The 12,588-nt window shown below is 33.9% G+C and overlaps 1 protein-coding gene across 1 annotated transcript; it reads right to left on the bottom strand.

Moving 5' to 3' along the window:
• Positions 1 to 2,803: 2,803 nt before the first annotated feature.
• On the bottom strand, positions 2,804 to 9,612 carry LOC137807358 (kinase superfamily with octicosapeptide/Phox/Bem1p domain-containing protein). Its single transcript, XM_068607969.2, has 9 exons — positions 6,417 to 9,612; positions 6,194 to 6,298; positions 5,924 to 6,076; positions 5,416 to 5,579; positions 5,133 to 5,280; positions 4,928 to 5,050; positions 4,748 to 4,835; positions 3,167 to 3,666; positions 2,804 to 3,071 (listed from the first exon to the last, which is right to left on the bottom strand). The coding sequence occupies exons 1-8, from the start codon at positions 8,793 to 8,795 to the stop codon at positions 3,500 to 3,502; spliced, it is 3,327 nt and encodes a 1,108-aa protein (XP_068464070.1). The 5' UTR covers positions 8,796 to 9,612; the 3' UTR covers positions 2,804 to 3,071; positions 3,167 to 3,499.
• Between the last annotated feature and the right edge of the window lie 2,976 nt (positions 9,613 to 12,588).

Below are 12,588 nucleotides of genomic sequence, written 5' to 3'. Positions count from 1 at the left end.
GTACTAATAAAAAAGTTATAAATTAATTTTTAAATTAGCATCTAATTAATTACCAGTTAATATAGTAATTAATTATTTTTTCTTTAAATTAAATTATTTTTTAATGTGAAATAATCAAAAGAATTGTTGTATTAAAAAATATTATTAATATATTCTCATCATAATTGCCAATACATCCCTAATGTGACTTTTGAATAACAAAGAAGTATTGGTTCCTTAAAACACCCATTAGTAAGATCCTAAATAACAAAAATCTATTTGAAAGAATTTTGGCAATGAGTTGATAGTTCAAATGAAGTACCTTTTATCTTTTTTACCCACTTTTAAAAGCATAAGACCTCTCTCTAGCTCAATTTAGGAAGGTTCTCTTAAGAAGAAGCGTAGGAAATTGAAGGTAGAACACCACAATGGCCACACAACCATACTTATTGGTGGTGATTAGAAGAAATAGCAGCTAAGATATATCCTTCAACAGATTTTAAGAGCACTTTCAGGCATCCACGCCCACCCCACAAATTCAAGTGTTTGGTTTTGCTTTTGGTACATTATTATAGCTTTTGTGTTGATCCCAGGAAATATAACTTTGCTATCATGACACCTGTGATTCACTTTCTTTATTTTAGTGTTTTAATTAGTAGAGTTAAGATAAGCATGAGATCGAAAAAAGTCGTTTTAGGATAAAAATAAGCATTAATTGGCAGAAAGATCACAGTCTTGTATATGTCGTCACTAGGGTTGACAAAGATGCTGTTAGTAGACTTGGACGCTAAACATTTATTTATACCAACACAATGAAGTATCAATTCCTCTCTAAAATCATACTAATCACTTATTGCAGACCTACTTATACGTCTGCTAATAAATAAAAATAACATTCAAACTGTTATTATCCCCGTTTCATGCACTTTTTCTAAAATATTACTAACACAACACACGTTAATAATAGTTACGTTACCGAGTTCAACTTGCTCTATAATGAATCCACCCCTTTCTCGAGTCACGCCCTATACCAGTTAGGTTAATTGTTTTAGTAATGCTTGTAAACCCATCTGCTTGGATCATACATATAATCTAGGTTTTAAGTAATGTGCTTCAAAAACCTAAATACTGAATGCAGAATACTACAACTTTGGAGTTTTAGAGTTAAATCTCATAATCGAAATAGAGTTTATGTTATATTATTAGAAGGACAAGCTACTCCTCTTAGGAAACCAACTCTTAAATTTTGAAATGATTAAAAAAATAAAAGGACAATTTACTGTAATTTACTGAGTAGGTAATATTGGACAAGTTGAAACTACTGTAGATCTACGACTCAACAGCAATCTGAATTGTTCACCGGAGTATGATATTTATATGGATGTTGTAAGTATTTAAAAAGATGGTGATTTAACAAAAAATGTTTTATTGTAAAATGAAATTGTTACGTAATGCTTTTGGTGGTGATTCATAGTGTAGAATATGACAAGTGTAAGAAATGAGGGTAGTTTGACTTTTATGGAGAAGTCAAACCCGTGTGTTAGGTAGTGAATAGAAGTAGAAATAAAGGGCCATGGGAGTAGATGTTGATGGTGTCACACAAATTGACCTTCTGGATTTTCTTGGCATTAAGAGTTGGTGCTGCACTTAAAACTTCATTATATAATCATTGGAAACCCATTATCATCCTCTAATTGAAACCAATGATTTTATACTTTAGATTCATGTGGTATAGGTACGGGGAATTAATGGAGTCAACCATGTTAAATTTGTGATTTTGTCATTTAATGTCAAGCTTTGGTGACTGATTAATTTGTCTTCCAAAAGAAAAAGAAATGGAAAAACTCTCTAAATGACGTTTTTTCATATTGGTTCGTCACTTGGGAGTTATCATAAACATGTCCTCAACCAGTTCTATCTTATTCTTGAATATCCCCAATTCCTAAAAAATATTATGGTAACAACACCAGTCACTCAACCTAAAAAATATCATTTATTCATACACTTAAATTGAAAATTTTATTACTCAGTGAAGAGTTTAGTTTTTTTTTATATTTAATTATAATTTTTTAAATTCCACTGATAATTAACTTTTTCCGGTCTCAATTTGCTAATTCATAAGAACACTTAATGTGGAAATGAGCTTGTGATAGCAATTTTTAATGGCTTTTAATTCAGCAACTAATGCCACAACTTACAAATTCAGAGTTCAAAGGAAATGACTATTTCCTTCACTTATTTCAGAACATTTCATCTTTATTTTGCCTCTCGTCGACTTATGCTGGATGAGAAAGTTGACCTAATTTGATTTGTCAAACTTTTCATTCTGTTTATCAAATTATTCAACTAATTTAAAATAAATATAATTAAGCAACAAATTAAATTAAATTAAATTAAATAATATTTTACTTAATAAATTATTAAACTCATAAAAAAAATATTTAATTTATAACATTAAACACAAATTAAAAAAAACTAATTAGTAATACATATTAGAAACTAATTCTTTTCAATCAAACAATTGATGAATAAGATCAAATGTTCGGATTTGTGTGAAACAAAAGTCTTGAAATATTGGTGACCTTTAGTAAGTTTTTCAATTGAATCACAATTGACACTGAGATATCAACCTTACTGCACAGTGAAACTCGTTTTTACATTTTAACAGAAAATATGCAACAAAAATTAGTCTCGTGAAAGAATATTTGTATAAAAAAATAGAGAGAAATAAAAAGGGTATAATAGAAAAGAGCGAGGTCCAATTCATGGTCTTCCAAGACATTAGTACACAATCTGCAAAAAATTATAGTTGACATTATTCATATAAAAAAGTTAACTTTATTTATGTCATTAAGTATGCACATTCATGTCATTAAGAATATATAATAAAGCAATTCAAACAAAAATATGGACGACAAATTGAATTTGTTCCATCAAAATGGGAAGCACAATTCGTCATTATCCTCTCCATGTGAGAAAGCACAGGAGACATGTTGGTGGTTGATTTATATACACATCCCTCCAGAAGGCATGGTTCCTTGGTGATAGTAAAGCCACAACTATTGCTACCATCACCCTCATCACTTGTAAAACTGCAAAAACCAAGTAGGGTACTGATAAAATTACACTTTAAGAGAAGAAAATATTTTTCTGTCTAGTATCTACATATTAATAAAATAACTCACACTGTGACATATTGATGTTCCACCACATGTAGCTTTTTTCAGAACACCATGCTGCTTCTGGGAGAGAAACCATGTTATAGTGCAAGTTACTGCACCAAGGAAAATATCATTAAAGGTAACATTACAAAAGACTTTTTTTAGACTAAACCAAGGCATGATATCACGATACAAGCTAGGTAAGCTTGAATACTCCTTTCAATTATTTTTCCCCTTTATAAAGCTAAGCTTGATGGTGCCTTGAACTGGAAGAACCATGCTTCACCTTATTTCCCTTTAACCAATTCTAGGCTACATACAACTTGAGAAGTTCAATTAACTGACTCAAGATCAATTGACTATTTCACATTCATTGAAGCAGCCATACTCCTCAGCTTCTTGGAAATTTCTGAAAATGATGGTCTTTCTACAGGTTCAGAAGCCCAACAACTTTCCATTAGAGACTTCCACTCAGGATCACACCATGTTGGGATTTGAGGACGTAAACTGTTGTTCACAATACCTCCTGCAAAACAAAGTACAACAATGGTGAATGTTGATATATGGCCTATTCTACCAGAATATTAAGAACCCAATTGGTGCCAGATATGCGCAAAGATCAAGAAACTCCATCCTTTTGTCTAGAAATAGATAAGTTTTTATTCATTTTCCAGTCAACCTGTCCGTTACCTAGAACTTTGTAGCAAGGATACCTCAGTACAAGTTATACACAACCTGTTCCCTTCCAGATCTTAAAATTAAGTTCCTTATCAATATTAGAATGATGTTACAGTAGTGCATCAGGTATAATTCAAGTAAGCACTAGAACTAAAAAAATATAGTCATAAACTGACCACAATAAGTGGCACCTGAACTTCAATTTATACAAATAATATATAACAATGTTTTCTTTTCTGTTTGTTTTTTTTTTCATTAAGGGAATGTCTTCAAGATGAATTCAATTTCTCCAATCTCAGTATACATCTTAACAAGGATTCAACAACAGCATTGGAAGTCATATACTATGGTTCTCTCATCTGCCAAGCTACTACAGAAATTAAGAAGAAAAAAACTGTTACGACAGAAAAGCCAGCCAAGTATGCAATAAGCAACTGACTCCGGAAAAATTTTAGAAACCTGACTGCACCTGCTGTGTAGTGGAATGAGATGTGCTGTTCTGGAATTAAGTCACAACTAACAACTCAAAGATACTCAACTATAAACTCCATACTCCATACAGAGACAGACATAAAAGACAATTCAGATAAATATTATGCAAAGGGAGGAAGAGAGAAGGAGAGCAAGAACTACAAGTTAACAACTACGCGGGACTGGCAAAAACAAAATTGCAACAATCCATGTCAGTGTTATCTTGCTTGAAAAATTATAACCAGATTCAATTACAGAAAGTATAAACTCAATTTTAAACGGAGTTAATTGGTAACTTCCAGAACAAAATATAATAGAAGAGTGTACCAATGTGCTTACAAGAAATTTTTTAACAATAATATAAACAGTTGGAACAATTTTGCAACATTAAATAGAAGTTTAATATGTAGGAAGAGACAAAGTGCTCGTATGCTTTTTGTTTGTTACTTGGCTCTCACCTATTATTGAAGCACAATGCATATCAGCATAGGGTTCATCCCCTGTGAGCAACTCCCACATAACTATTCCGAATGAGTAGACATCAATCTACAGCACATCACAAGCAAGTATAGACGCTGATCATCATAAAAAATGAAAAGAGTATTAGTGTGTGAAGCCAAAACCAGCTATGCCAATACCTTCTCTGACACCATATTGCTTTTCCCACTAAGAAGTTCAGGTGCCATCCATGGCAAAGTCCCACGCACTCCACCCGACACTAGAGTGTGCTGTTTAACCTTTGATAAACCCAAATCACCAATCTGAAAAAATACACAAGCCTCATTTCAGTATCCCCTTGCAGGTTGCTTTCGTGTGCACCAGTATGTGCATTCTTATAAGTACCTTGCAGACAGGGCGTTGAGGATCTCTCATATTGACTAATAGATTCTCACATTTCAAATCAAAATGCACAATGTTTTTTCCATGCAAATACTCCATTCCAAATGCAGCATCCATGGCTATAATGAGTCTCTTACGACGATCAATTGTTCTGTTAAATTGCTCAGAATAAACAGCATAAATAATACATTGCGGACCATGAGGGTATTCAAATGGGAGGCTGCACGTTTTGAGTGCCTCAACATTAAATACTGATGAAATATAAACCTATGAATGATCAAATTACCTATCTTTCTTATGCAAGAACTGTTTCAAAGATCCATTAATCATGAATTCTGTGACTGTTGCTAAAGAACTGTCAGGGCCATCACGAACAATGCCATAAAAGGAGACAACATTTGGATGATGCAATGAACTCAACATCAATGCCTCCTTCCAGAAATCTGTAATCTGGGGCAAGAACAAGAATGAAATCACTATATAGAGTTGGGTATCTAATAAACGTTTCAATATGTGCAATGAGTGAATTTCTATGTGAACAATAGAGTGACCCTTGACATGAATCCCAAAAGCAATTCTATATTCTATATTATGCACATATAATACAATCAAATATTTCTTCTAGAGCAAATTTCAGACTTTTCAAGGAACTCAACAAAGTAACTCCCTTTATTTCAGTGATGTTGTTGGGCAAGAGATTGAAAATTTGTGACAGAGTAGAAAATTCTTATTCTACAAGGTTTAAATCTATAGTAACTTAAACGAAAGGAAAAACCATCAAACACTAATAATACCAATCTTGCTCTTTCAGATGGCCTTCCAGCAAAACAACTGGCTTTTATTCTCTTAATGGCAACGTCAGAACCTTTCCATTTCCCATGATAAACAGCTCCATAGGTTCCAGAACCAAGCTCACGGATCTCCTCCAAATCATCATTTTTAATAGTCTGCAAAATCATCAGCCTACTATCAAACCCTATGATGTGGGAAAAGGAAAGCTAGAAAAGACCTCAAAACATGAAACAATGAGAGCATAATGAGTTTGAGTAAGATGGAAAGAAAACCTGCAATCCCCTGGCAATTGCTTCTTCCTCAGCCTTCGTAGGCTCAATTTTAGAAGTATCTACATGGTCATTTTCAGAGTCCAATTCTAAATCGCCATGAGCATTCTACAAGACAAATAAATACACACCATAAAATGAAGCAACACAACCAAACCTCAAAATAGAAGAGAACAAATTTACTTTTAAATTTTGAAAGAAGAAATTAAAATCACTCCATTGTTACCGCTGCCTCTCCTTCATTTGTTGTTTTTTCTTTGGCGTCTAACTTTTGATTATGAGAATTGGCTGGGTCATCATCAGCTGCAGTTTTCACCTCTTCAGCAACTTCTAATGCAGCCTTTTTCACGGAAGCAATCAACTCAGGCAAGAAGCTGAATTGATTAACTACATGCTTAGTATCTTCTGGAACAGAATGGTCCTTATCAGCCAGTTTCTCAACATGCCTGCAGTCTCCTTCAGGTTTTGACTTTGAATTATTAGAATCAACAGAAGCAGCAGCTTGAAATGCATTCTCAGCAACTTTATTTTGCTCTGAATAAGATATAGTCTGCATATCAGGGCTTTCAACCTTGTCCTCAATTTTTACCACTATTCCTTCTCCAAGCAAACTATTTGCTTCTGCCAAATGGGTATCATTTCTTAAAGCCTCCTGATTATGAACGATATTAAAAGATGATTTTGGAAGCTGCAAAGGTTCCGGGCAGGTACCAGTACTCATGTCCTGTGAAGAGTGAATGGCATCTACAGTAATTGGGTGCTGATTTTCTGGACCAAGGGGTGTTGGATTCAAATTCAGAGCATGTGCATGCGAATATTCTGGGATGGATGTACCATCATGTCCTGTCAAATTCTGTGAGGAATCAACCCATTGATTTTGACTATCTGGTCCAACATAAAACCCTGGAGTGCCTTCTCCCCTGATTAATGCCGCATTTATCATACCATTCACCTGCGGAGGTGAGGTAGTTGCCTCATAAGATGGTCCCATATGAACCGGCATTGGAGTATTTCTCCAGAAACCAGGTGGATGTCCACCAGGCACAGCATAATTACCATCTACTCCATAAGAAGAAGGTGGATTTCCATACCGCACATTGCATTCTTCTGGAGGAGGAATTTGTACGTGTGGTAATGCAGTCATGGTTTGGTCAGGGAAAAGTTCGGGCCCCAATTCAGGTCCAACCGGCTGATGAAGATAATTGGATGACAGGGTATGTCCATCAGTCACACTACCATGCCCAAGAGAGAAATTTACAACTGGAACATCACTCACTCTTCCAGATACAGAGACATGTCCTCTTGATTCCTCAACCCGAGCAGTTGTTGGATGCTGCAAACCCCACGCTCTCTCATGATTCTGAGTATCATTATAAACAGGCCTATGATCATTATTAGGTTCTTTGGGATACATTGCGGGATGTAACTTTGCATCAACTATGGGGAAAGCATCCCTATTTGGCAGGGGGCATTCTCCGCATGGATTAGCAACCGGTGGAAGTCCATTACTTACGTTAGAATGCTCCAGATGTGGTTGACCTCTATGAAAACCCATGCGACACTGCTCACATATGCTGTTCCCATCAACAACATGGGAACCATGAACAATATTGCCCGGAAAACCTGCCTTTTCACAATGTGCTGCTCCAGTCGGCACCCACAAAACATTATCAGCATACTGCGGTTGATTATCATACACAGGATGGTGATTTACATGATGTCGAGCATACTCTTCCGGCCCTCTATCAATGCACTTGTCTGGTAACTCCGGAAATGGCATTCGGTATCTACTAGACGGCGAAGATGGAAATTCAACCAATGATCTGGAGTCGTGGAGACCATGGTGCCTAGGAGAGTAATAAGCAGGATTCCAAGGAGAATCCATTTCAGTATACCTTGGGCCCATGGTTTGCGGGTGCTGGATCGAGAGATGATGCATATTATACGGTGACATAGATAGTTCCCCACTTCTGTGACTATGAATCCCACTTTCCACACTCATTGGATTAAAAAATTGATCAGCAGCCACATGGATATCCTCAACAGGGCTAATCATAGGAAACTCTCCTTGTTGCAACCTCCTAAAGTCAGCAACATCATTTAAACTATTCAATGCATCAACATACCTCCTCTCAGAATCATCCCCATCAATGAAATGTGAGGAACCATCCTGCTCGGATTGTGAAAACAAAAATATCCTGAGCCTGGTGAATCCATCCCCTGAGCCCAACTTGTCATACTCCTCCATCATGTTAACCACATCATCATCATTGACAACAGAAACAAGAGCATCAAGATCCTCGTCAGGCTGCTGGTACTTCAATACAGCAGCCCCATCATACAACTCTCTCATCTTCCCCATCAACTCCTCATAGCTAATCTCTCGATAAACACTCACAATTCGTGTCTCGCCACCGACATACCGCAGCTTCCCATCTTGGGGACGGGGCATTATGCCACCCAGAAAGCTGCACAAGAACTTAACACGCCGGCTATCTTCGCCGGCAGCTGGCGATCGATTTGGACTATCCATGACGAAGAATTCTCGACTATGATCAATTTCACTCTCACACTCGTTCAAGCATTGAAACCCTTTATTACACATGAGCACCACTCACATCACCACAACTCACGACACATATTACAACTCCAAACTTTCACAACAGCAAACAGGGTAGCCCCACCCAATAGGTGAGTCAATGATTTGGAATTAAGTTGAAGATTAGGATAAATAAATAAATGATAAATAATAAATAACAGAAGGTCGATCACATTTATAGAAACAGAGCCTCGAGGCGATGACAGAAATAGAACTAAAAGAATCTAAGCGAAAACAAAAATCCAAGGCCGCGACTTGTGCAGATCCGAATTCACAGAGAGAACCATCAGCGATACCTGAGACGGCGAATAAGGCAATCAACAGGTAGCAAAATTGGACATTTGGGAGTGAAAGCGTGACCCAGTGGAAAATAATTGATGGGTTTGAACAGAGGTGATGGCTCTCTCAGACACTATATTTTGCGGTTTTTGAAGTTTGGCGATTGCGAAAGAGGGGGTTAGGTTAAGGGTAGAATTGAGAAGATAACGACAGAGATTGGGAAGAAAGGAAGGTGGAATTGGAAGGGTGGAAGAAGGAGAAGAAGAAGAAGAAGAAGGAGAAGGTGGTGATGAGAAGGAACGCCATGGGCACATGGAAGGAAGAGAGTGGGGGCAGAGGTTGAAGGTTGCAATTGCAGATGCGATGGATGATTGCCATGTAGAGTCCCACGTGGCACTCTCTCTTAACGGTATTTCTTGGCATATTATTTATCTCCCTCGCATATGCCATTTCTTTCTACGCTCTCTTCTGCATGTGACCACCACACACCTTCAATTTTTTCCTATTTTTCATTTATTTTATATTCTCCTTCGTCTATTCACTCAATTTCCTTACACCACCCACAAATTATGTCAAGTATACATTTTCATGATTTTTTTATGATATTTTTCTCTAATTAATGTTTATAAGTCGTGGATGTGATCAATTTGGTTTTGTTTTTGTGGAGAGAAAAAATATTTGAATTTAAAGAAAAAACATTTTAATGAATGGATTCTTATTTTATATATATATATAAGAAGTCAAACAAAAGAAATTATTTAATGTATAGCTCTCAAAAAGACAACAAATAAAAATCGAAATAAGATTGATTTTCTCGTCTAAATGGATAATAAATTTTTGTTGCACATTACTACCATTATTATTTTTTTAGTTCACTTGTTTTGGAGGTCATGCTATTGGTTTTCAATCCAATTTTATGAGCAAGTATCGGTATTCTGATTTGAACAAATTCATCATTTTTTCTCATTTTCTATCTTTTGAGCTCATAACTTAGAGACCAAATTGATATCTTCTAAGAAAATACCAGCAGAAGTAGATTCAACTGACTCTTAAGTCTCTTGTAAATCACCTGAAAGAGATTCAAAACAATTTTTCTGTGACACCAACATTCCATAGGAAGTATGTGGATCCTGACCCAACATTAAGTTTTGGTGAGCTTCATGGAGGATGACGCAAAGTCTTTAGTTAAAACAAAGACTTTTAAGATACCCAGTGATTCCAATATCCCACTGGTAGGACTTTTCTCATGTCTTTAAGGGAAGAAAAAGAAAATTCATAAAACTTTTTTTCAAATGAATAATTTTCCAAGATCCTAGAGATTTCCATGCAAGATTCATCTTTTTGCACACGTCCACATGAGTAATAGGTTTGTCACATTTGGATATTACTATTCTTCAATAAAGTTTTACAATCTTCAAGACCTTTGAGATACACATTTTCATTAATATAAACTGATCTTAAATCTCTCCTTAATGCAAGGAGAAGACAATTGCGAAAGAGGTATATCACATGCATTATTTAAGACTTGTGCAAAAGTCTTGTTTTGTGTTTAAGTCGCATAAGATGGCTTGACTTGTGAGGAGTAACCTTGATTCTTGAGACACTTCTAAATATATGAAAATCACAAAAATTCGGATCCATCTCACAACACTAAAAAAAATCTCCTTAAAAGGGAAACCCCAACAAATATACTTGTAAATAGTTTTGAGTCTTTAAATTAGAATAGCAATTCAGTTATATATGTTAGGAGGCGGTAAATGTCTCATATCAATGAAACATTATAAAATACATGAATCACTTTGTTGTAGATTGATTAAATTTCAAAAAAATATGATTTCCTCAAGCCAAATAAAGATTATATTTCATGGATCTTCTTTGAGTTAAACCTAATTATCTAAAAAAGTAATCAAAGTAATATGTCTATACATGGTGAATAGGACAAACAGTAAAGAGGTTTGCCTACAGTTCAAAGTTCATTCTGGTCCAGATTATTTCACTTCCTTATTTTTGTTTGCATCTTTTTTCTTTCGAGATGAGGAGTGTTCTTGGGTATTAGGTTCTTTTAGTTTCCCTTCCTACTTCTTGTTCTTAGGATGACGTGATGATGTTAAGACCACTTTTACACTGTGTTTGGATTGGGGTGACATTGTAGTTAAGGATGGATGAGAGAATGTAACCTCCATTTGGATCAGGGCAAAGATGAGGGTGAGGGAGCAGGGGAGAAAAAGTTCAGTGAGTAAGTGGTCTTTTGAGGGTTGAAGAGAAAAAAGAGATGAGTGAAAAGAAAGTCACGTAAGATATGTGTTTTTAGTTAGGTGCATTTTTTCATGAATTGATCACACTCATTCACACTCAAGTTAAACATTTTCAAGATTTTTCACAGTGTCTAATTGATTATGCATGAAAAAACACATAGGACTTGATCGATTATGTCCTAAAAAACAGTTGATAATCGATTAAGTATACGACATAATCGATAAACCTATATTTTCAGGAGGATAATTGATTAAGTTTGTGTGTTAAAACGAACATAATCGATTATACTATTCAAATATTCAACATAATCGATTAAGTTCCTTTTTTTAAGGGAATGCATAATCGATTAGACTCCTAAAAATAGTGGATAATCGATTATGTTGTTTTTTAAGACAAAGCATAATCGGTTGTGTTCATCTTTTTTTTTTCAGTTTTTCTAATTTTTTGTTTTTTATAATTTTTTCTTTGATTTTTTAGGTATTTTTGTGTTTTTTTTGTGTTTTTGTTCTAATTTAATATTCTGTTTGTATTTATTTTTACTAATACTATTTTTTTCTTATTAATAAGAATTAATAAAATATATTATTTGAAATTATAAATCATTATTTTAGTAATTTTATTTATATTATATTATTCAGAATTCAATTATATATTATAATAATATAGATTTTGATTTATTAATGAGAATAGAAAACCAATTTAAATATTTAAATTCAAAAAATATAAATAATAAGATTCAATTATATATTATAATGATACAGATTTTGATTTATTAATGAGAATACAAAATTCATTTAAATATTTAAATTCTAAAAATATAAATAATAAAATTCAATTGACATATTATAATAATCCAGATTTTAATTTATTAATGAGAATACAAAATTCATTTAAATGTTAAAAATTTAAAAATATAAATAATATAATTAAATTGATATATTATAATAATTCACATTTTGATTTATTAATGAGAATTTGAATATTTATATTCTATAAATAGAAATAATAATATAATTATTATTTTTTTGTTTTATTAATGAGTGTCTATTTTAGTATGAGAATTTAGAATAATAATTATGTTTTTTTATACTACACTATTGAATTAAGATACTGATTCAAATTAAAAATATTTATGTACTTTTATCAATGAGAATCTATTTTAATGATTCAAATTTAAAAGTTATAAATATTTGTTGTAATAAACAATTCATTTTTTTACTGGAATATAAATTAATAAAATAAATAATAATATAATTATATTTAA

Source organism: Phaseolus vulgaris, chromosome 3, assembly GCF_051622355.1.
Source record: "Phaseolus vulgaris cultivar YP4 chromosome 3, ASM5162235v1, whole genome shotgun sequence".
NCBI classification, from domain to species: Eukaryota; Viridiplantae; Streptophyta; class Magnoliopsida; order Fabales; family Fabaceae; genus Phaseolus; species Phaseolus vulgaris.
The sequence above is the reverse complement of the archived record's forward strand: the minus strand, read 5'-3'. Positions and strand labels throughout refer to the sequence as shown.

Excerpts from the sequence above, each read along its gene's own strand:
- LOC137807358 (XM_068607969.2), bottom strand. The coding sequence starts at position 8,795 with ATGTGTAATAAAGGGTTTCAATGCTTGAACGAGTGTGAGAGTGAAATT. Across the intron at positions 6,077-6,193 it reads CAATTGCCAGGGGATTGCAG|ACTATTAAAAATGATGATTT; the intron begins GTTTTCTTTCCA and ends ATGATTTTGCAG. Across the intron at positions 3,667-4,747 it reads GCATTGTGCTTCAATAATAG|GAGGTATTGTGAACAACAGT; the intron begins GTGAGAGCCAAG and ends TTTGTTTTGCAG.